A 26626-nucleotide genomic window follows, 5' to 3' on the forward strand; every position below is an offset into this window, starting at 1 on the left:
AATTATATAAAGTGAACTATGATTTAAAAGTTCACAGGAGGCCAAGATTGTGAAGAGAAAGCACAATTTCCAAGGCTGAGAGTAAAGAACATTAAAATATCAAGTGGATGGTTTAAAAAGAAACAAGATTATATTATTATATTATTAACACACACTAACTAATTTGCCAAGATACTGGACGGTCACTGAAGACTTTAGCTGCGAACGAAGAGAAAGAAATAACCCGATTCCAAGTAAAAAACATCAAAATTAATTGTCTTGAGAGGAAGATATGGTGTAATTTAAATATTCAGCGCATAAGAACAGAATTGCGGGGTGAAATAAGAAGATTAAACTTAAATAAGCTAAGCAACTCATCAGACAAGGACCGTAACGTAGCATCGAAGGCTATTGAAGATAGAGATCGGAGGACAGAAAATAGTCAAGAATTTTACCAACAAAACAGAATTAAGAGAGTCAAAAACATTAAAGAACAGAATTATTATCTGAATTCTATATAAAAATCAAGCCAGAAATAATACTGGAAATACACTGAACCCAGTATTAAATATTTTGGGAATTGTCAGCTCAATAAGCAAGCATATAAAAGGAGTATTAACAAGATTTTTTTTTTTGCTAGGGGCTTTACGTCGCACCGATACAGATAGGTCTTATGGCGACGATGGGATAGGAAAGGCCTAGGAGTTGGAAGGAAGCGGCCGTGGCCTTAATTAAGGTACAGCCCCAGCATTTGCCTGGTGTGAAAATGGGAAACCACGGAAAACCAGTTTCAGGGCTGCCGATAGTGGGATTCAAACCTACTATCTCCCGGATGCAAGCTCACAGACGCGCGCCTCTACGCGCACAGCCAACTCGCCCGGTAACAAGATATTTAGACTACAGGAAGCATTGATATGAACTTTTACATATCGGGATTTATTTATGTTGAAATTAGCACAAGAAAGAGATTATGAAGATGAGTTGCTAAATTCGCACTGGACCAACCTGGAGATGAGTATGTCACCGGCCAACCAACCAACCTGATGAAGGAGTGAACTCCAGCTGATCCATGGTTTCCAGCCGGCCAAGGAGAACAGCTGTAGTGCAGACAGCTACAAAATCGTCATAAGCCAGAGAATGACAAGCTATGTTTACTAAATGATAGTTCTTAATTAAGTTAGGATGTAGTAACCCCATGAAATTATTAGTTATTGTGGTATATTTAAGATATCAAGTGACTCGGTGAAGTGCAATATCTGAATTAAGCTTTTCAAGGTTAAGTTGTGATAAAATCGATATATCTCGAAGAAGTGACTACATATATGTTGAGTGTATTATGATAGCTAGGAAATTTATGATTATTTGCGAGAATGAACATAGATTTCACACAGAAAAATGAAAGCATATGTATGTGATGGATTTCTTAAATGGGTTAGGAAGCTGAACATGCTTATTGATCATCATAATGATATGATATGGAAAGGATACGTAGATAGTATGTATGAACTATTCCTTGTCGATGTTCATCATGAAGAGGTATCATGGTACCGGTATACTAGATGTTAAATGTTATTCTGAGAGAAGATTTATGATCCAGTGAAGCGAATATAGATTCACAGAGGAGATGTAATGATGGATGCTGAATACAAATATTCAACTTCTGGATCAGTTATATGAAGCAAGTGCATGAAGAGATTAATATGTCGTGGGATTATCGCAAGATAAGATAGGCATGGCTAACCCAAACGCATATGTCATAGCAAATGATTCTTGCTACATTTAAAATAAGGTTGTGTTGTTTTTTTTTTTTGCTAGGGGCTTTACGTCGCGCCGACACAGATAGGTCTTATGGCGACGATGGGATAGGAAAGGCCTAGGAGTTGGAAGGAAGCGGCCGTGGCCTTAATTAAGGTACAGCCCCAGCATTTGCCTGGTGTGAAAATGGGAAACCACGGAAAACCATTTTCAGGGCTGCCGATAGTGGGATTCGAACCTACTATCTCCCGGATGCAAGCTCACAGCCGCGCGCCTCTACGCGCACGGCCAACTCGCCCGGTGGTTGTGTTGTTAGAAAATATCCATATCAAATGTCATATAGAGGTAGTGCACAGATTGAAAGATGAAATGTATATGTAGCTGTGTTGAATAGTATTGACATCTGAGATAATAACTGAGCTATCATACTAAGTTGAAGGGTGTCACTTAACTTTGCAAGGCAAATGAGACTTCATTTAGAGTCAAATGTGGAATAAGAGGTCGAAATATTAAGAACTAGAATAGTTAGAAATGAGATTTAGATTTTTATTTTAGACAGATATAAGATGATTTTTCAAGTGATTAAATATAGTAAGACCAGGATGGTAGATGCCAAGATTATAAGTGGCAGTAGGTGTTAGTAACCTTAGCACATCATTCAATGGAGATAATAGCGATGAAGCAATAACAAATAAACAATTTAGCATTCGAAAAGTTAAAGATAAACATTCAGATATGAGAAATTTGTGTCATTTTAAACAGTGATATGGTTGACTTTTAAATTAATTATTATTTAAACATGTGATGAACAAAAGAAAATATTTAAATATCAAATAGTGGTTGAAGATGAGGTGTTAGCTCATATCAAGACTGAGAATGAACAATTTTAATCAGTGCTGATGAAAATGAAATCAATGGATAATTTTAATTTTTTTTTCTGGTTTTTGGAACAAATATTTCAATAAATTACTTTCTCTTTCTTATGCATTATATTTAGTTAATAAACTTGTTGATTTAGATTTTACATGTGGGATTAATTAATACGTAGGCTGTTACTGTAGGATAATTTAGTCTTAAGTGAATTTTTGCGATCTTTGATATTATGTGCATTGGGACACTATGCGAAAGGTTGAAAATGTTCATCTGAAATTGAATTATGAGTTATTGCAGTTGTATTTCTCTTCTGAATTCACGTAAAACTGGACTATTTGTAAGAAGAATTACCCTAAGAGATGACAGAGCAGTCGGAGTATTTTTATTTACGCCGTTGCTGGACACAGGAAGGGCGCACTACTTACCCGAACCAATATTTAGTAACTGACAAATGTATGTTGCATTACCTAGGGCAAGATCGTTTGAAAATGTTAAGATCCATATACCCCCGAATGGTCGAAACTCAGTGAATATTGTATGGAAAGAAGTGTTACAAACTACATTACGAATGAGTCAATCATTATGTACCGGTAAAAATAATAATCGTATGGCCTCAGCTACCGTGTGCAGACATTTCGATTTGACGCCATCTGGCTGTCTGCTCGTCAATTTCGACGTTCCGTTTTACTCTAGGTCCGCTAGATGGCAGACAGAGTAAACCGGATCTCTCTTGGGCGTCTATGGCTGAGATTTAATTAATTTTGTCGGGTAAATACCAAATGTATCACCAGAGATCATTTACATCCCGACATCGTACGTCATGGAGTGTCGAATGGCCTTTTTTCCGCCCTTCAAAAATCCAACCACCTCTGCCGGGTTTGAACCCGCTATCTTGGGATCCGGAGGCCGACACTCTACCACGGATCCACAGAGGCAGCTTTATGTACCGGTATTAAATGTTCATAAAACTAATGAAAAGGGCAGGCAAAACAATACGACTACGACAGGCATATCAAGACGAGGCTGCGGAACAGTACAGCTCCACTATATTCAGCCCAAGTTGGCCCATAAAAAGGCTGAAACTAGTACTGTAATGTGACTTGAAATATAATGCATATTTTTGTATACATAATGTGTTGAGTAGGTGGTAACATCCCATCCCTGTATGTTGTGAATTATAGACTCATCAATAATAATAATATCATATAAGATAGGGAATGGCCAAAAAGGATGTAAAAGGATTCTGGTACCTTGCAGCTTGGTACAGAATCCGTCACCTGGATGGTGGCTCTAAATGCAGATCAATGGTGATCGATTGAAGAGCTGTCCAAAGAAAGTGGTGCAGAAAAGAGCCTGATACGAGTAAGAGGAAGCAAGAGGTATAATAGCCGTCAAAACAAACTCTCATAAATGTAATTTTCATAAGAACATTCCACCACACCTTAGAACAATATCTTGGAAATTAAATCTCTTGAGGATGTTTGGAAACTCTGCAGAACCCCAGGGCACTTTTGGTAACCTGTAGACATCATTTAGCCATGCCTCTTGAGTCTCTTTGCTGAAATTTCTTTCTCTGAGCCAGCCCAGCTCAAACTGACTACTGTGACCATCTGACCAGCTGACATGTAACTTTCCGTCATCAATCTGAAAAAGAAAAGAAAAAGAAATTGTATATAACACCAGCCTTATATGAGCTGGAAAATTGTATATTACCTTGATCACTCACTGTACCCTGCTTCAGTCAAATGGTGACTAGAGTGTGAGACACACCTTCATTATGTCACTTATTACAGGTCCAACATCGGCATCACTTTGGCATTTAATTTGACAGTCATTACCAAGTTGTTCATTGAGCTACTGTCATCTGTTTCAATTGAGTGAACTTTGTAGGGTTCCTGGAGTAACTTCCTAAGTACAAAGAAATTTGTATTGTTACTTCCGTGGAAATAATACAAGAAACAGTTGATTGTGTGTTGGCACATTTTCGCTGCACTTGGTCAGCTGCCCTTTTGTTGTAACTACTACAATCAGATCTGTAGGTATTATTTTACATTCACAGCAGGATTTATACATAGTGAAATCCTCAGCCTGTTTCCAGTCATTCAACCAGGTCAGGAATGGAAGTCCCGATCTAGCGACGAGGATAGGAATTGTACCGGCTGCCGAAGCCTGTCGCACTCAGGGATTATACACAAATGAAGATAACAATGGCAGTGATGATTATTTATGTAATGTATATGATGAATTTCAGCAATTGACAAGTGAAGGTATAGATTGTAGTCCTGTGAGTGAAACACGCACATCATAAAGAACTACCACAGATTCCTGAACCAGACACGTACGTACTTGCCATGGCAGTAGACTACAACTAAGATTTGCATTACAAATCCCAAACAGAAACACACTTCTTGGACAAACACATGCAGCATTTCTAGGACCACATTTTTGTAATACTCTACCCCCAGAAATATTAAAGATGAGAAAACGGCCAAAGCTAAAAGTATGCCTGAATACCTGGCTTCTTCAAACAGATATGAATCATGTAATAAATGTTTACCTATGTTACCTCCTTCCAAACACTACAGGCTGTTAAAAGTACTATAATTACAATTTGAATATCGCCACATCCAATAATTAATTACCACTGTAATAACTTTAGTACTTACATCATGCTAAGTCAAACCAATTATGTCCCTCTCTACAATAAGTATTACTTCTCTTGTTGTAATATTTTATCTTGTAAATATAGGACTTTATAAAAAGGGAGAACATTTTAAACATTATCTAAATTTTCTGGATAGGTTGTTTAAAGTGGGTTTGGTTTGTATTTGATTTAACAAAAATGTGTACAAATATAAAATTATTATAATTATGTTTCTTCAATAATATATGAGTGGTGAAAGAAATAAGATAAATAAATCAAGACTGAATGGGTACCATATTTTTACTTCCCAATAAAGAACGTTTTAGCCACTTGTCTTTTAAATTACTTTGTGATGCAATGTATTTATTGTATGTAAAATATACAAGCTCACACACAAGCTTCCTTATGTGTGATTCACTAACATGATGACTGAACTACTTTATTGTGAAAATTGTGAATTATAATAAATAATTAAATGTAATTTATTGTATAACTAGACATCTCAGACTGTATATGCAGGGTTGCCGCAGTTAATACAATTGCGACCTTGAGCCCATGTGTCGCTACTGTAAGCAGCTGCATGTCGCTTTTTTGTTCTGTCTGGTCAATGTGATTTAGAGAAGTGTTGCATATCGATCAATCAATAAATCAATCAATCAATACTGATCTGCATTTAGGGCAGTCACCCAAATGGCAGATTCCCTATTTGTTCTTTTCCTAGCCTTTTCTTTAATGATTTTAAAGAAAATGGAAATTTATTGAACATCTCCCTTGGCAAGTTATTCCAATCCCTAACTCCCCTTCGCATAAATTAATATTTGCCCCAGTTTGTCCTTTTGAATTCCAACTTTAACTGCATATTGTGATCTTTCCAACTTTTAAAGACACCGCTCAAACTTATTTGTCTACTAATGTTCTTCCATGTCTGCTGACAGCTCGGAACATACCACTTATGATATAGATGTTGATTCCCATAGGGAACCTGAAATATTTGTCCCGAATGAGTAAATTTATAATACCAACATAAGTGGTCCATTATTGGACATTATAAATTTTCCCAATAACTCATTTCTGGTTGCCAGCGTTTCGCCCCAGTGTGCTAAGTTGGGCTCATCAGTTGGTAAATAGCACACCCACCAAGATGCATGGCTAGTGCGTACCGCGGAGGCCACTGCATAGGCTACTCGGAGCCACCGGCAGTGCCAATGTACTATGAGGGACTTTGTTTCATTAACAAAAAGTGATGCCTGTCTGGCCATGATGCTTTATCAGCCATATGGTACTGCCTAATAGTCCTACTTTTACGACCTTCCTTTCTATCACAGTTATTTTTAACTATGACAAAAACAGCTTTATGATCACTAATACCACCTATTACTTCGGTTTCTCTGTAGAGCTCATCTGGTTTTACCAGCACCACATCCACGATATTCTTCCCTCTTGTTGGTTCCATCACTTTCTGAAACAGCTGTCCTTCCCATATTATTTGCAATTTGCTGATCATGCTTTCTGTCATTTGCATTACCTACCCAATTGACATTTGGTAAATTCAGATCTCCTGCTACAATCACATTCCTTTCCATGTTATTTCCCACATAGCTGATTATCTTATCAGATAATTCTGAATCAGTGTCAGCGCTACCCTTTCCCGGTCTGTACACTCCAAAGACATCAAGTTGCCTATTATCATTAGAGATGAGCCTTACACCTAGAATTTCATGTTTGTCATCATTAACCTTTTCATAGCTTACAAATTCTTCTTTCATCAGTATGAATACTCTCCCTTCCATCGTTCCTATCCTATCTCTACGATACACTCCAGTTCCGTGAGAAAATATCTCCATCCATTATATCATTTCTCAGCCATGATTCAATTCCTATTACAATATCTGGTAAGTATATATCTATTAAATTACTTAATTCTATTCCTTTCTTAACAATACTTCTACAGTTCTACACTAACATTTTAATGTCATCCCTACTTCCAGATCTCTGTACCCTTATCACCGCTCCCTAGACCACCCTGTTTCCCTGAATGTACCTCCCTATAACCCTTCTAAACAAATTTCCTAACTTACACGTACCACTGTGGTTTAAGTGAAGGTCATCTGAGCATAGATCCCTATCTCCTATCCACCCATTAGGATCTAGAAATCTCACTCCCAGTTTCCTACATACCCACTCCATAGTCTCATTTAAATCCCCAATCACCCTCCAGTCAGTATCCCTCCTACACAATAATCTACTGATAGCTATCTCCACTTCCTTAAACTTCACCCGTGCTGCATTTACCAGATCCCACACATTCTCAACTGTGTTGGTACTTATACCTGCTTGCCTTATGTTGTTGGTACCAACGTAAAACACTACCACCTTCTCCTTCCCCTCCTCCTTCTCTTCTACTTTCCTTAATATCTGCCTCAACCTAATTCCTGGATAACACTCTACCCTGGTTCCCTTTCCTCCACACACTTTCCCCACATGTCTAGCAATGGAATCCCCCATGACCAGAGCCTCAACCCTACCCCCTTCCGGTCAGCCCTAACTTTCCTGACAGCAGTTGAAGCTACTTCCTCCTTCCTTTTCTCCCTCCCATGGCCCTGTTCCACCTGTTTCTTCCTATCCTCTACTCTACATTTCCTTTTACTACCTTTTCTCTTCCTCCTACTTCCACACTTCTCAGCAACAGATCCCTGTTGCTCATCTTCCCTTTGTTGTTCTTCCTGCAGTGTCTCGTGCTGTTTGCTCAGACACCTGTCCTGAATTCTGATCCTGAATAGAACCCTTAGCCAACAATCTCCTTCCCCTTAGAACATTAGGCCACCTGTCTTCTACAATTCCCCCCTTTCCTTCCCATCCCACTTTTACATCTACTGTATCCTATACATTGTTGAAGGGAGGCCTACCTTGCTTCCTGACTTCTGAGAGAATCCTAATTATCTTCCTCGAACTCTCTAACTCCTTCCTCATACTCCTTAATGCTTGGCCACAACCACAGTTCCTACACTTGCACTCCTTAGCCATTCTTTATAGAATATGAAAAGAAAGAAAAAATAAAATAACTTACTATGTGCAAGAAAAATTAAAGAAAAGACATATATATTGTCTAGGATAGTACACAAAGATCACACTACAACAAGGTAATTAATGTACTACTACACTACAATACTACTTAGTCGTACTCTATTTTTATCCTATAGCACCCTAACAGGATTAAAAACTGCCGTTAATAACCGAATACCGAAAGGAATAAACAAGAATTACACAATTCTAAACTGCAGTTAAGCCTATCCTAATTACAACAGAATTATATTAAGAGAGTTTCTACGGATACCTCTACTATACTACACAAATATTTTACAATAATAGAATAAGCACGCTAATTTCTAATAATATATTACTCGTATACTACAGTAACTTACACTACAATAATTTTAAACTATGTTCAGATGTATCCTAATTACTAGAGCCCAGAAGTTAGGCAAAATGCCTTTTTTATCTGACTAGATATATTGAAGAATCAGCTAGAGATAAATATGTTTTTGTGCATTTAGGAAGTGTAGAGGCAATTTTTATTTTGCCTTTTTGCCTTTTTTGATCGTTATGCAATTATTTTTTTTTGTGATTTACACATTTTAAAAAGCACATAATTAATTTCCGTACATCGAAGATGAAAAAGGTTGCAAAAATTAAATTGCATATTGCCGTCACAAATATATATTTAGAATATTGTTCACTGTAAATCGTTTATTTGTTTTCAGGCATTCAAAAGCTTATTTTCTCAACCCATTCATTTAACCTCTGTAAATAGCAGAACCTTCATTAGTGAAAGAAATGCACAAGCATAATGAATACCAGAAAAGAGAGAGGATGAGGGAAGTACGTCTCTTCTCCTTCTTCACACCCCTTTTGCTGTAACAATGCGTGATTACCTGGTATTCCCAATTTCGAAATTATAAGATAATGCAGAGGAAGGGAGGAAATCACTTCTGTCTAACGGGTCAAACATAAAAGGAGCTGTTAATTTACTGTTGAACTTGTTAAAGGCAACTTGGGTGTTCGCGCTGACTTATTTATCATGCCGAAATTTTCATCGTTGCGTGGTAAATTACATGGCTATGTTCGCGAATTTGTTTCGATACACTTTCTACTGATGGAGCTATACTCTTTTGCAAAATCTGTGAAAAATCTATTGATCATGAAAAAATATACTTTATAACTCAACATTTTGCAACAACGAAACATAAGTCTAGGTTAAATATTGTTGGCCCTAAGATCAATTTAATATCAACAGCACCAGCAGGCAATCTCAGTTTTCCCTGGATCTATGTAAAGCTTTCTTGGACTCCAGAATTCCGTTCTAGAAACTGGAAAATCAATCCCTCAGGACGTTTCTGCAGAAGTACACTAAAGAAGAAATTCCGTCAGAATCCACATTAAGAAAAACGTATTTGAATATCTCCTTTGAAGAGACCTTGCAGAGGATTCGAAGCAGAGTTGCAAAAAAGAAGATCTGGATCTCCATTGATGAAACTACGGATGCAATGGGACGTTACATGGCCAACGTCATCATTGGAACTATGGAAGCAAAGCAAACTGACCTATCATCAGTATTTCTTTTGACAACAGACGAGGTGGAGATAGCAAATGGTTCCACAGTGGCACAGTTGTTCACAAATTCATTAATGTTACTCTGGCCGGATGGAATACGGCATGATGATGTCCTACTTTTTGTCAGAGATGCGGCACCTTACATGAAAAAAGCAGCTACAGCCTTGAAAGTTCTCTGTCCTAAAATGCTCCACCTCACATGTCTAGCCCATGGACTGCACAGAATTGCTGAAGAGATAAGAAGTTTTTCTCTTCACATAGATAAGTTAGTTTCTAATACCAAGAAAATCTTCCTAAAATCACTCTCCCGAATCCGGATTTTCAAGGACGTGACACCAGAGCTCCCCCTTTACCTCCACAGCCAGTTCTCACCAGATGGGGAACCTGGATCTCAGCAGTCATATATTACAGCAACAATTTGGACAAGATACGTAAGGTACTTCATGCCATATCAGCAGACGAAGTTGCTTCAGTTCACGAAGTAAAAAAGTTGTTGGACCATGAAGAGCTCAGCAATGATCTGGCATTTATAACAGCACATTATAGTGTGATACCGGAAGCAATCTTGAAGTTGGAGAAAAGAGATGATTCGCTGGTATCATCTATGGCAATCTTCAAAGATGCAGTAAATCAACTGCTGCAAGCACCAGGAGAAAAAGGAAGCAGTGTTAGTGAAAAGTGTAAACGTGTTCCGAGTGCTAATGTGGACATTGAAAATATGAAGAACATTCGTGATGTTCTGAAAGGTGAAAGTTCTGTTTTAAGTAACTGGCATGTGTCCTTCCAAAATAGCTTGTTTCAAATTTGTGCCAATCACTTCATTGGAAGTAGAACGTTCCTTTTCCATGATGAAAAACATTCTTTCTGACAAGCGTCTATCTATGACAGTTGATACTTTGAAAAAGCACCTTGTTGTTGCTTGTAACCAAAGAAAGTAAGAGTAAGTACACTAATTATGTGATAAATTGATAATAAAGAAATGAATGAGTATTTAAAATGCCTAACTTCCGGCCTCTACTAATTACAATATGATACTAGCTAAACACAAACAGAAATGAAAATTGCAACTTTGAATTTTGCATGAACTACTCAAAGATTACCAACAAACCAAAATGCCTATACAGTTTATTATTAGTACTATTTTACCTTACTATGCTCTAATAGATACACACAAAAAATACACACGAAAGATACACACACTAAGATACACACGAATATATGGTAGCAGGCAAGATATGGCACTATCTACATATACTGTATCTACATTAAAATTTTCAACTGAAATGTGGTTATATATGAATTGTGCAGCTGTTGGATTACTATTATTTTCTCTGTTACGTGGGACGGAGAATAAAAGTATCCTTAAATACTGAAAAAAAGAGGTTGTCTACAATAATTTCTGTCAAAACTACGCCAGGGGTTTGAACTGCAATATTATTGGGATATAGAAATTTGATTATTAACTTTTACCCAATGAATAAACAAAGGTGCAAAGTACAAAGCATGCCAGGAACTTAGACTACAAATTATCAGATTACAGTACTCAGCTTATTTCTTGTATTTGTTTACACGACTACCATGTGCATGTAGTCTTTGATCTCATCGGAATGCAGCAACAATCATCAACAATCCAAAGACTGTTGAGTAATTATCCAGTGAAATACCATGTATTCTCTTTAACTTATTTTTAATTTGAAGTTTACAGGCGTATTGTGTTATTTAATTGAATAAATTATTACCTTTGTAATAGTTTGAATGGATATCTACACAAAATACCAGAAAAGCTGTGAAAGTTACAACTTCTTATGATAATCTGCCTTTGTAAGTATTAAGTTATACCAACAAACCTACAGATATATATATATTTTATTTTTATTTTTAAAAGTTAATATTATTACCTAAAGTATATCCTAAACGGAAATTTGAAACAAGGCACACCTAGCTAGCCTACTTAACCTAGAAAATGTAATCTACCAAACACCAACTGAATTACTTGTTATAAAATTCAAATAAATCTCACTACTCCCAATTTCTACCAACAAGCACTAAACACCGATATATAAATAGCACTAAATGGATCACACACACACACAAAATTAAACAATTTCAATAGGTTTTATCTACTTTATCGCTACAATAATTCAAGAGCATTCTCAACAACTGATCATTCACAAGCACATCCAACAATGGAACAGTTATATCATACCATTGTTGCCTCATGGCCTGCCGAATTGCAGATATATGGCAAGGGTACATTGTTGGCCTTTCCAATGCTATTTTCTCATTATCGAGGACTGTTCAATCGTCTGTAGGCAATGTGATAAAATTACATCAGAATGGTTTCCCGCCATAAACAACAACTAAGTATTTTATACTTCCACCTTGTCGATACATTAGTTGCTTAAGGCAACTATTGGTTAAAAGTGGTACATGTTTTGTATATTATTAACATCTTCAGCCACATAACACTGTTTAGATGAAAAATTCGTATACAGTATTGACAAAGTATCAATACTTTGAGAGAAAGTCCTTAAAAATAGCAATTTTTAAGCATTTATAAGGACAAAGCATGCCAGGAACTTAGACTTTGTCAATATATGAATTTTTCATCTAAACAGTGTTATGTGGCTGAAGATGTTAATAATATACGAAACATGTACCACTTTTAACCAATAAGTTGCTTTAAGCAACTAATGCATCGACAAGGTGGAAAATAAAAAAATACTTAGTTGTGAATCTGTTAAAGTGCAATACAGACCATGAAGTCAATTTTATGTAATAAACAACAACTTCGAAAAAACTGCCGTGGAATAGAGTTCAAACCTCCAGTACTCCAGACTTCTTTAAAAAGGTGTCTTGAAGGAAAATCCACCAACTCAAAGACACCTTGCCAGCCACACAAGCACATCAAAAGGTACAGCCTATCATATAATAGAAGATCTGAACCTGGTATAGTGGCATAAGGTAAGTGGACATGGTTTGAAAGCAAGGCGTGTTAAAGAACAGATCACTAATGCCGAAAATTGTATGAATAGTAGGGGATAAATAGCAGTCGGTTGTTACTCTGGATGAAGCTTTGGTTTATTTTGATGACACCAACAAGCCCCTGGCAATTTACTATCTCCCAAAAGGCCAAAAAGGGCACTCAAGCTTTGTCAAGGAAAAAAAAAAAAAAAAAAAAAATGTTTGCGAGGGGGTTCATGGTAGTGGCAGGATATTGTGCCTGGGGTAAATTCAGAATCCTCAGAGTGCCAAAAAATGTGATGATCAATGCTACCTACTTCCAGAAGAATGTCATGGACCCCTATTTCAATGGAGATATCCCTCGGCTGTACGGTGAGGATGCTTCAAAAGTCTGGATTCACATGGACTACTACTACTACTACTACTGAACGTTTTCATTCCTCCCCTGAATGGGGAGGTGGGCCTCTTAGACAGTGAAGCTGTCTCTCAGGCCAGGAGATTTGTTGCGGTGAAGGAGATGTGCGGAGAAGGTGAGGGGGTGGGCGGTCGTGGCCTATACTAGGAACTGTCCCGACATTCGCCTTACTGCAGGAGAATGGAAAATCACGGAAAACCATTCTCAGGACAGCCGACAGTTGAGGCCAGCCGTGTGGTCCAGCCCTGTCCCGTCTCCCGAATGCAGAGGCATAGAGCCACGGTAGAGCCGTGGCCACCTCTCCTCTGCTCAGTTGGCTGGTCAGAGTACAGAGCTGTTGGACCATGAACCAGCTGTGGCCACTTAAGGGCCGAAACACACTCTTCACATGGATAAAGCATCCAGTCATGACTGCCAGATGATCAGTCACCTACTACGAGAGAAAAGAAGCAGAGACGGGTGTCCATGCCATACAATATTTAGTGACATCCCTGTCAAATCCCCGAATGCCTCGCTGATGGATTTCTGTGCCTTTGTCTCCTGTAGAGAGGACATTCTTCTAGTTGTCCCACCACTATTGAGGGTCTTTGGAAGGTGCACAAGGAGGTATGGGACAATTTTGTCTTCCTGTACTCTGTCAAAGTCTTCTAAAGTGGAAATTGAGATGTAGGTCAAGAGTCCGCACCTGTGGCTATCAAATCAAGTACAACCGGGTCTGGAGAAAAGGAATTGCCTAGGACAAGGAGTACATCAAAATCATCCAAACTTAACTGGGGCAACCCTCCGTAATAGTTAACATTATTGTTCAGTCTTTGGCTGAATGGTCAGTATACATCCTTCTGTGGATGGGAGCAGAAGAATAACCCCTACGGTATTCCCTTTCTATTGGAAGAGGTGACTAAAAGGGGCCCCAGAAGCTCTCAACTTGGGAGCATGGATTGATAATCACAGGGTCCTTAGCTGAGTCCGGGCATTGCTTCCACTTACTTGTGCCAGGCTCCTAACTTTTGCCTACCCAAACCTCCCTTGGTCAGCTCTTATTTTTTTCTGACCCCAATGGTATTAAGTTAGAGCATTTAAGGCCTAGGGAGTTTTTCATTTTTATACCCTTCATAGCCTTGTCCTTCTTTGCCTGATACCTTAATTTGTGAAGTGTCGGATCCCTTCTATTTTTTCCCTCTGATTAGTGTTAATAGAGGATGGTTGCCCAGCTTTACATCCTCTTAAAAAAGTAATCACCACCACCTCATATAAGCAATGCTTGGGTGTAAGTTTGAATGAATTAATATTACAATGGCAACAGACTATTTAAAATTTTACAGCACACAGTTACATATATACAGCATTAAGTAAATAATATTGGTGTTGGAAATATTTAACAGAGATTACATATAACAGTAATTTATGGCTACACATGTATATTTACATTAATGAGTTTAGACCTAATCCCCTCTGTCAGTTGTTCATTTCTGTTCAAATAAGTTCTAAGGACTAATTATGAGTGATACCAAATAATTTTAGATGAAAATCTATTGTTCTTGTTACATCTGTCTCTAGGACCCAGGTATTTAAAATCTGTTTTACTCCGGGTTTGTTTCTGACATTTGTAACTAGTGCAGGGTGGGGAAAATATGAGGTCCAAGATCTCTATGCATCTCTCTGTCCAACTGAAGTACTTCGCCGATTGGTTCACCAAGGAATATACAGTAGATACTGATTCTGCTAATTGAATCCCCAGATGGTATACAAACAAAATGCTGTTGCACTCCATATCTGAATCTACTTGAATGCTGCATCTGCCATATTTTAAGCAATCAAATCAAGTGGAGGTGGTAATGAAACAGGCTTACCATTACGCAGTTTTCTTAATTAGGAGAGCACTCAATGCCTTTTCAAAAGACATTAAAATACAAAATACACCTAGATATACAGTAAGTAGGTAATTACATCCTGCATTAAGAAGGAAAATCAACATATTTCAAGTGCTTACAAAAGAAATCAGAAAACACTGCCATTACTTACAAAGAATGAAAATAATAGAACAGAAAACCTTGAACAAAATAATAAGACAACATGGAGAAATTATCACTTGGAAATGATATAAAGACAATTTACCAGTACTGAAACAGCTCACCCATAATAAAATAAGCAATAATATAATTACAATTACCATAACAATAAAACAATACAGTATGGTACCATGCTGGAAACTGTTCACATTCCTTGATTAATAATAATTATCTCTTTTGAAAAAACAGATTTTATAATGAATATCACGCCAGCTCCCAGAGAGTTAATTTTAGATCATGGAAAAATAAAATGAGCAGAAAAGTTTAAATACCTAGGCGAGTGGATAGCACCTAAGAACTCTGAGAAACTAGCAATCACATCTAGAATCAACAAGATGGAAGTGGCATACCAACTAACTAGAAATGTCTACAACAAAAGATCAGTGTCCATAAAGGCCAAGCTTAGGCATTATTGTTCAGTCATTCGTACAGAGGCCCTTTATGCAGCAGAATGCCTTGTACTGTATTGAACAGGAACGGTTTAACCAAAAAGTTACAAACCAAAGAAAGGAAAATCCTGAGAAAGATCCTAGGACCAGTCAGAGAAATACAGGAGATGGCATGTACCAGCATGCAAAAAAGATAGCGGACACAATTCGGAAACCGAGGATTCATTTTTTGACCACATAACACATATGAGCTTGCAGAGATTGACCAACCGGATCTTATCCTACTTTGTAAACAAGAAGTCAAGGGACCCTGGTTCACTTAAGTTGAAAGAGAACTTGTTCCTCTCCAGAAGAAAGTTCGAGCCTACCAGCGATTCCAAGAAAAGCCGAAGTTGAAAACAGGTAAGAAGCGGACTGATGAAAGAAAGGAGGCTCACAGAAAGCAAATGCGGGAATACTGGCAAAGAATTAAAACTCAAGGATGCAAACAGTTGAAATAATGTGGTCCACAGCTGGCCAAAACGAATAATAATAATAATAATAATAATAATAATAATAATAATAATGTAGACTCCATGCAATAAGTTCATGTGTAGATTTGGTGCAAAAAACATAGAACTGTTTGGAAGAATTATGCTTCATTTATGATTTCAGGGGAGTAACTGTGACATTGTTTTGTATGATAATTATGTGTCATCGTTGTCTGGTGAATCTATGACCTTTTTTTATCAATTTCAGGATCATATTTGTTATCAGTTTTGTGCCCTAAGTGGGAACCATCTTGTTTTGACTATAATTGTCCATAGATAATACTAACAAGAGGGGTATTTGATTGATTTATTTGTTTACATTCTTGCCCTAAGTGTCCGACATCTTGTTTCAGTTTGCCAATACTCTCATAGAAATCACAAAGAAGACTGGAACTCTACGCTCTCTCCACGATGTTGCCAAGGTCACAGAGTATGCATTGTTTATTTACTACTTTCGACGTAACTAAGACAGCCATCATTAAAATGGGCAACATGCAGTCTTTGCATGGTATTGCATAGGATACATGATCTACATTTTACTCAAACCTGGCGGTAGGTATAAAACATGACCCAGTTTTATGGAGATTATGATAAAGGAAGATAACCTCGGAAAACAGCCACTGCCTGGGGATCGCCAGGACACTCTTGGAACCTCTGCAAGGAGTGACAGCATGCAAGCCAGTGGTGGTAGGATGGTGAGCAGACGGCCTCCTGCCGGAAGGAATCCCAAAGAAATTACAGTTGCCGAAGCCAACGAACACAGTGTTGCGCAACACCTCTTGACAACAACCACTGAAGGTGCTTTTGCAGAAGATCCAACCACCAAAGTGCGAAAAGTCCATATTCGAATGAAATGGGAAAATTCTGTCAATGAGTTTATAATGAGGGCTTACTATAGAGTTACCAGGCTGGAAAAGGACATGACAGATTATCGACAGAAGCTATACATGGTTTTCAAAGCACAATATCCAAACACACAGTTCTCAAAACAAAGAATAGCAGATCAAAGACGTGCAATTGCCATGAAGAACTTTATACCAGAAACAGTTCTCAGTAAGATTAAACAGGAAATTGAAACTGAGCTAATGGGTCCCTTGGAACCTTCAGGTGAGCATGAAAGAATTGCATATGAAACGAACAGAGCTACACCCTACACCAACACCATGGCCCCACAAAATCTCCAAGAAACTGAAGTATACACATACCAACAGAATGCAGAAAATGAATGGCAAACTGAAATAGAAGATGAATTCCAAAGAGCACTTATTGAGTTTGAAGGTACAGATTCCACGCTCAGACCTATACTATCCAGACAGAAGCAAACGAAGAAATTAACACAAATAATTGAAAAGCTGAATGCCAACATTCTACCAATAAATTTAGAAACACACCAGACATTCCTCCAGGTACATACTGCAATCTACTGTGCTGCAGTGGCAGCAATCAGGGCAAATGGGGGAAAAGTAAGATCTGCAAATAGGTCAATGAACCGAATACAAAGAGAACCACCATAGCAGCGCTGACTCAAATCACGAATTGAAGACCTACGAAAGAACATCAATCGACTTACTCAATACACTAATGGTCATCGAAGTCCTCAGCTTTGCAATCACGTAAGGAAAATACTGAGGAATACCAAAAACCACTCTACTAAAGATGCAGAAAACTCCCTCATTACCGAATATCTAGATACAATGAAGCATAAACTAACTGCCCTTGCTAAACGTCTCAAGAGCTATACTAAGGCACAAAACTCTCTTTTTAATGGGAATGAAAAACTACAATAGAGTAAAGTAATATATTATTATTGGTCCACCTTTTCAATACAAAATGAAAATAGTTTAAATTACATAGGGACTAGTTTCAACCTAGAAATAGGTCATCATCAGCCTGAAGTAAATTAAAGCGTAAATATTGAAGAAAACATAAACAATGTAAACACGAGTACAGTCTTTTTAAAGGTACATACCATGTGGGAAATTGAGTAGCAATATATTAAAAAATAATAACTCTTCCAATTGACGAAGCACTGAGCAGAAGTTATGTAAAGTTCGGTGCGCCGTATATCATAAAAGTCCAGTGTGCACTAAATGATGTTATAAAGAAGAATTATCAGTTGAATGCTGGCTTCTTGAGTTTGCTGTTGTATATTCGAAGAAGTTACGTCATTTTGTAAGGTATTGATAGACGTCAAAATACATGGATGTTGGAAAGGCTCTTCAGTTTTTTGGAACAAAGCAATTGTTGCGCGTGGAGGCTTAGGAAACCAGAGAAGCGGTATATTATGTTAAAAAATAGAGATCCTTAAAAAAGGTCCCGTGCGTCGTATAAAAATGACAAGTTGTGAAACTGGAAATCGAAAAAACTTGGTTTTTAAGCGATGATGTTGTTCATTCAGAGATCAATTGAAAATAAAGTATCGTAACATTGTCTTTTCAAGATGTTTATAAACTAGAATTAAATGTCGATGCGAAGTAGGATGCTAGGAGAAAGCTCTTCTGCTTCTGGAATCTTGAAGGACGATGGATTTTTCATGAGGCAGAATAACATATATGGAGTTAAATAAAGGTGGATATAAATTCGCAGTTCAATGCGGACCATAAAATTGACTCTGAATAAAAGACAGTAGGAAAAAATTTTTAAAATATGTCAAAAGGAAATTTAAGCGTGTTGTGATAAGCTGAAGAGAGAAACGGAGGTAGGTAAGGATCAAAGGAAATTTTGAGGAGGTGAGGGAAGAAAAATAAAGGTAGGAGAAGAATATATATATATATATATATATATATATATCTTTTTTTATTTATTTTTTTCAAGAGAATTAACGTGAGTTGTAAAAAGCTGAAGAGAGAAAATGGTGGTAGGTGAGCTGCATGGAAAATTTGAGGAGAGAAAATAAAGGAAGGAGAAAAAAAGATTTTTTTAAGGTGGGGCTGAGGGATGTGGGAATATGGAAGAATGATTAAGAAAAGTACTAAAAATAGAATGAACAATCAGACCTTTAATATTAGATTTTGATTGTCTGAAAAGTTGAATGAGCAGGTCAAAAAGAATGTTCGATTTTACGGAAATGTCATTGAGATTGAAATTGGGATTGAAATATTGGTCTAAATTTATAAAGCAATTCTCTGTTATGTTAAGGAGGGGTCCTTTATTCATAATTTTGAGAATTGTCATATCTTGTTTAATGTCAGTAAATTTATGATTATAATCATTCATGTGTTGACCAACTGCAGAAAATTTATTGTGTTTTTGGGCATTGACATGTTCAAGGTATTGTATTAAATTCCTATACAAGAAAAAAATCTTTCTTAAATCATAGATTATATGAAACTCACCTCGTAGCTGCAAATTTACTTTCAAGTGTTCAATGGAATTTATTTCAATCTCTAATTGATAATAGACTTTTCAACATATTAGCTAAGAAACAGAAAACCTTGGATAAGAAACTTAGTATACTAAAAGGTTCTAAATCTAATAACACCCTTGCTACTAATAATAGAAATTCCTCTAGCACAACGATTCAATTTCACCTACCAATTATTAATTTATCCAATGTTCCTCTGAATGATGACGAAAATTCAATTTTAGCCGAAGGTCCTAATCACAACTGGCCTAATCTTAATAAGCTTGACACCTCTACTACTATGATCTTAGAATCTGAACTAGCCATCAGCAAATTACCCTTCGAAAAACAGGATGAAGTTAGGTTCGAAGTAAAACGTAAAATTAACGACATTCTTAACTCAAGTATGAACCCCAACATCCCTATCGACAATAAAGAATCAATCATTGATCAAAAGCGATTATGCGCTCTCAAAAAGAAGATTTCTGATAATAATCTTATTGTCACTAAGGCTGACAACGGCAATACCACTGTTATAATGAAAAGAAACGATTATATTAATAAGACTAAAGAATTATTTTCTGATAGTTCGTTCACTGTTGTTAAAAAAGACCCTACTCAAAAAATCCAATGCCTTCTTAAAAAACTCTTAAAAATACTTCATTCCTTTTAACTGAACAAGAAAAAACTAAATTTATTAGCATGAATCCAAGTCTTCCGACCGCTAAAGCCCTTCCTAAGATACACAAAACCGGCATCCCTATCCGCCCGATCATCAATTACAGACCAAGTCCTCTTTATAATGCTTCTCAATTCATTCAAAAGTTTCTAAGAAGATATTATCATTTTTTGTCTAAAAAATCTATTAAAAATACTACAGAGTTGATCGAGAATCTTAATAACTTTCATATGCAACCTAACCATTCCGTTCACTCTTTTAACGTTGTTAATATGTATCCTAGTATTCAAACCTCTAAATTATACCCTATCATTGAAAACAATTTAGGCAAATACAGCCACCTAAGTGCTTTACAAATACAAGACTTTATGTCTATCCTAAAAATTGGTTTTAAATAATAACTATTTCACATTCACTGGTATTATCTACCAGCAGGAAGGTTTGGCCATGGGATCGCCAGCTTCGGGCATCTTACCTGAAATCTACTTAGATTTTTTAGAACATACTAAAATTGATAATAATAATAACTTCATTAATATTCTTTTCTTGGGCTAGATATGTTGATGACACTTTGGTAATTCTAGATGAAAACACGACAGATGCAGCTTCCACTCTTATCAACCTTAATAATATCGACCCACACATAAAATTTACGCTCGAATCTGAATCTGAACGAAGAATAAATTTTTTAGACTTAACCATCATTAGGCAACTGTATTCCTTAAAATTCAACATCTTCAGAAAGCCTACCCAAACATCTTCCACTATTCATCAAGTTTCCTCTCATCCAGAAATCCATAAAAGAGCGGCTTATAATAGTATGGTTCATCGAGCCTATACGGTCCCAATGTCTGAAAGGGATCTTAAAAAAGAATTGAACAATATCCGTATGATTGCTAAACTCAATTGTTACTGTTACGGAGTTTTGTGGATGTGCAGAGGTGAAAGAAGGTGCAGGGTTGAACAGGTCTCAATCTACGAAATTAAAGTTAATTTAAAATTTAACAAGGTTATATTTTCTTTTCAAGATTAAGAAATAACAAATATCACAGGTACTCAGTAGCCGAAACACAAATCGCGAATGTACAATTACAGATTTACAGGATTTGGGCTCCGAGAGCCAGACACACAATTCTTGAGCTATAACCCAACCTTACGGTATACAGGATTCAACAAAGGGGCAGAAGACCCCAATCATGCCCAGGAGCACTTGCTTCCAATTACACAGTAAAGCCTCCTCGAGGCACGCAGAAACAGATTTTAAGAAAGAGCAACCCACTCTTAAGTTCAAGCCTATCAAAGGCCACACCAAACTCCACGTTCAAGCTGTCCTCCAAGGACATATACACAGGGGTAAAAATACCCAACCTACTGAGGCCTATTCAGTGAAGAAACAGAAATATTACATGGCCTCCACAATACCAACTTGAGTGGAGGCGAAACTGCACTCCAAATACGCCTTATTAAAACCTACTTGGCGCTAGGCCTCTAATGCAAGGGCTAATCCCATACTAAAGAGGTGACTTATAGAAGGAGACAATTTACATTACGTTAAGGAAGAAACGGTTGTGAAAATAAGTTCACCTCAACGCAATATGAGTGGGAGCTCGAGAGGGTTAAGCACTCTCTATCCCAATATGTAGTTTAAAAAAGATAGAATTGATACCAAGTGTCTTTACATTTTAGGGGAAAGTTACATGGTAAAAAGGCTTCGGACCTGCCCCGAGAGTTAAACTGCTGAGCTAGCAAGAAAAGAAGTTATTAAAAGGCCATTACCTGGTGGTTGAACTGCTGCCCGAAGAAAGAGGCGCTACCCGCCCCCTGCTACGTACTTTACACACTGATAGATGTTACTGAAGTGGCGCGGAGACCCGAAAATCAGCAGTTTATATACCCTCGTGGAAAGTTTGAGGTGTTTCAGGAATGAGAACACCCGCCCACAAGCCTTTTATTGGATAATGGCAAAAACTACTACACTAGACGAAGAAGAAACACCTTATTGGTGGAAAATTAATTACAGAAATTCCTTATTGGTCAATTTCAAAACTGGCGGAAACAAAGGGTTAATGTTGCCAACTTAAACAATGACTGAAAGAAATTTAACAAAGAGCAAACTTATGAACCCAAAAATTCTCCAAAAACACAGTTCTTTCACTTCGCACTAGGGTGCATAATTGTAGTCCTTCAGTAGTGCCATCTAGAAGAGAATGTTCGCACTTCTTGCTACAGATAAAACAAAAACGAATCGAAAATGACATAGTTCAGAACGCTTCAAAATTTATAGTAATGACATCTTCTGAGAAATCGTTGAATTAATATGGAAGTTAAAGTTCAGGCTTCCTCCGTAGAGGAGTTTTAACTGGCGCAAAGTTTGAATTAGCGGCGTGGAGGTGTACCACCCGGTACAGACCTCCCCCCCCAAAAGTCCCTCCAAGGGGCAACACAGAAGAACATAAACTTTTGTTTTAAAATAAGGACCAAGTTATGATGTTGATATAGAAGTTAATTGCAGAAGTATTTACAACCAAATTTTCTTAAATGATTGGATCCAGTTTCAAAATTCTTTGGTTACTATTGATGTAATGTCTTTGTGCTTGTAGAAGTTGGAAAGTCTTTGTGCTTGTAGAAGTTCAGAAGGAAAAACTTTTAATTCTTGAAAGTGGAGAAAAATTTTCTAAGTCCACCAGATATTGTCGTTGAATTCAAAAATAGTAGTAATGTTGATATTAAATGTCCATGTAGCTGATTAAATATATTCAAGGTTGATTAAGTTAGACAGCCAGACCGGCCGCTGCTGCTTGTGTCCAGAGGAGGCCGCTCGGACCCCTCAAGTACCCTGAGATACCGCTCGCCCGCACTATGAGAGGAGAACATACAGGTCGCGGGCAAGTTGCAGGTTGTGCGCCGCACATCAGCCTTGGCCGGGAGGAGGACTCCGGCTCGCTGTACACTGGTTGGCCTCACTGGAGAGGGGCGGGCCCTTACCCCACCTCAGTGGCGGTACGGCGCCGCGCTGCTGCGGGAGCACTGAAACATTAAAGCTCGGCGGCAGAATTTTGTTGGACCATAATTATTTTAGGGTACAGTCTTCGTGGCGAGGTTGAGGGGCCAGCGGCGAGGAAATATTTATTTCATTTAAAAGCCACTGTGTGTTGTTGAGCAGGAGACGGGAGCGTGGTAATGGCCATGGTAAGGACAGGATGGCAGTTTAACTGGTCTGGGAAGATTTACAATAAATGCTTACACACAAAGGACCTGACTCCAAGGGCAGAAGGCCTCAAAATGCAACTCCAAAAAAAATATATAACCTTCCGAATTCTTTCAAAAAGGTTAAAGCAAATATAAAATCAGCTACATTAGCGCGGAAGCTGCACAGGTTTCACCTGCGACAGGTGAACCCTAAATATCCTCTTGGTGGCTGGATTGCTTAGTAATAAGGTAACAGGAGTAAGGAAATCGAGAATAATACACGGCCCATGAAGTCTGGGGGCAAGCTTGCCCGCGGGAACAAAATTTTTGACCATCACCTGGTCACCTACCTTCAAATTGGTGGGTCTCCGTCCACGATCATATCTTTCCCTAACTTTTTCATGAGACACTTTAAGATTGGCTTTAGCCTTCTTCCAAAGATCTTTAATATTATCTGGATCTATTGTCTCGGGTAGAATGTCACACAGAGACCAGAGGTTAGAGAGCGGCATGTTGGGAACAAACTTGAACATCAGTGAAGCTGGAGTAAATTTATGTGATTCATGAACAGCCGAGTTCAAAGCAAAAGCTAACCAATGCAGGGACATGTCCCACCTAGAATGATCTTCATGATGATAGGCAATAAGGGCCGACCTGAGATTACGATTAACCCGCTCACCCAGAGATGGTTGAGGATAATAAGCAGAAGTTGTCACATGAGAGATGGACAGGTCAAAACAGAATTTACGAAATAGATTAGATGTGAAAGCCTTAGAATTATCAGACACAATATATTGACATGGACCAAAAGAAGCAAAGATTGAATTTAGAAAAGTAATGGTGGACTGAGCGGTAGCCAGCTTAGTCGGAAATAACCAGGAAAATCTAGTAAAACCATTTACACATATAAAGATGAACTTGTTGGCATTTCCCTTTGACTGCGGGAAGGGTCCTACATAGTCAATATACAGGCGTTCCATAGGGTGCGACGCTTGATGAGAAGACAAAAGGCCTTCCTTGGTGGACATGGTTGGTTTACTAAGCAAACAAGATTTACAAGCCTTTACTAGTTCACGGATTTCACCGTCCATACCTTTCCAGATGAACCTTTCACGAATCTTCTCACGAGTTTTAAAGATGCCTAGATGCCCCCCTAATGGGGTCTCATGATAGTACTTGAAGATCATAGGTACAAGAACAGCTGGAACGACAACTTTCATCATCTTATCATGCCTCGAAGGGCAACATAAAACACCATTCCTCAGTACATAAGGGACAACATGTTCCCCAGAAGAAAGGGTTTCCATTATCGGAGCCAGCGTTGGATCTTCACGTTGATATTTCTCAAGGTCCCTAAAGAGCATGGGAGCATCTGTTAAGATGGCATTAACCTCAGATAGTATGGACTCGGGAGGTGATGAACTATCGACCGGTTCATGGGTCTTGACGTCGTTGGAAAACATACGGCTGAGTCCGTCTGCGACAACATTTTCAGTACCTCTGATATGCCTAACGTCAAATTGGAATGCCGAAATTCGGATAGCCCACCGGGCTATACGATCAGTACGACGCGGCCTAACTAAGACCCAGCTTAGGGCTTGATTATCCGTCTCCAAGTTGAATTTGACATGTTCCAGATAGAGACGGAACTTTTCTAAGGCAAATAAGACTGCCAAACCTTCGAGCTCATAGATGGAATACTTGGCTTCTTGAGCCGATAGAGTCCTAGAGGCATAGGCGATGGGTCGCCTCCCTAGTTCAGTCTCTTGAAGAGGGCTGCAGCTACCGCCGCCGCCGACGCGTCGGTTTGGACGATGAATTTTTTGGAGAAATCGGGCATAGCCAGAACAGGGGCATTACACAGAGCTAATTTAAGATCTTCAAAAGCGGCTTGTTGAGAAGGTCCCCACTCAAATTTGATGCCTTTCCTATGGAGAAGGTTCAAGGGGGCCGCTCTATTAGCGAAGTTAGGGATAAACTTCCTGAAGAAATTCACCATACCAATGAACCTGGCGATCCCTTTGATGTTCTTGGAAGGTTTAAAATCACGGATGGCCTGTGTTCTAGAATGATCGACAGCAACACTATCGGGCGAGACAATATGCCCTAGGAATGACATTGAAGGCTTAGTGAAGGCGACCTTGGACAACTTCACAGTTAACCCAGCCTTACGAAGGCGATTGAGAACTTCTTGCAGATGATCTAGATGTTCTTCAAAAGTCTCCGAAAATACGACGACATCATCAAGATAGTGATACAAGTACTCGAATTTGATGTCAGAGAAGACCCTATCTAGCAGTCTAGTGAGTACAGCTGCTCCCGTGGGGAGCCCGAAAGGCACGCGGTTGTATTCATACAAATTCCAATCCGTGGCAAATGCTGTAAGGTGTTTAGACTCTTCAGCTAGGGGAATTTGATTATAGGCCTGATTCAGGTCCAAGATGGTAAAGAATTTAGCTTTACAAAACCATGAAAAACAAGAATGAAGGTCAGGAAGGGGCACAGATTGCAACACCACCTTCCGATTGAGAGCCCTATAATCAATGACCGGCCTGAAGCCACCTTGGGGTTTCGGGACTAGAAAAATAGGTGAAGAATACGCTGACTTAGAGGGCCGAATAATACCATCCTTTAACATTTGATCAATGATTTATTTCAGAGCCTTCATTTTAGGTGGAGATAGCCTATATTGTGGAAAACGGACAGGAATCGAATCCGTGACCTCAATTTTGTATTCAATAAGGTCAGTAACACCAAGAGTATCAGAGAACACCTCTGGAAACGACTGACACAACTTACGAATACTATCAGCCTGCTCCTCAGATAGATGTCTAAGGTCTAACAACATCTCTCCTGGGTAGGCGAAATAGATGAACATGATGCAGAATTACATTTCAATAAGGGGATTTTACAATTGGAAGCAAATTTGAATGTGCACGACCTACTCTGAAGATTGAGCACAAGACCAGTGTGAGAAATGAAGTCAGCTCCCAATATAATGGGGCAAGACAAGTGCTTGGCCACAAACAATTTAACTTTCCAAGTAAATTTAAAATTATGAATTTTGGCTTTTAAGGAACCTAAAATTTCTAATGGAGAAGAATTAGCCGAAACATATTGAACAGGAGATGAGCAATAGTCAGGAAGTTTACAAATAGATTTCAATTTCGAATACCATTGAGCCGA

General features: G+C 38.2%; 1 protein-coding gene across 1 annotated transcript in view; it reads right to left on the reverse strand.

Moving 5' to 3' along the window:
* Positions 1 to 26626, reverse strand: part of LOC136879169 (gamma-butyrobetaine dioxygenase) — a 193428-nt gene that overhangs the window by 101015 nt on the left and 65787 nt on the right. The window contains exon 4 of the mRNA XM_068228943.1: positions 4049 to 4251. Coding sequence (XP_068085044.1) covers positions 4049 to 4251 — 203 coding nt within the window. The remainder of the gene's footprint in view (positions 1 to 4048; positions 4252 to 26626) is intronic.

Source organism: Anabrus simplex, chromosome 8 (genome assembly GCF_040414725.1).
Source record: "Anabrus simplex isolate iqAnaSimp1 chromosome 8, ASM4041472v1, whole genome shotgun sequence".
Taxonomy (NCBI): Eukaryota; Metazoa; Arthropoda; class Insecta; order Orthoptera; family Tettigoniidae; genus Anabrus; species Anabrus simplex.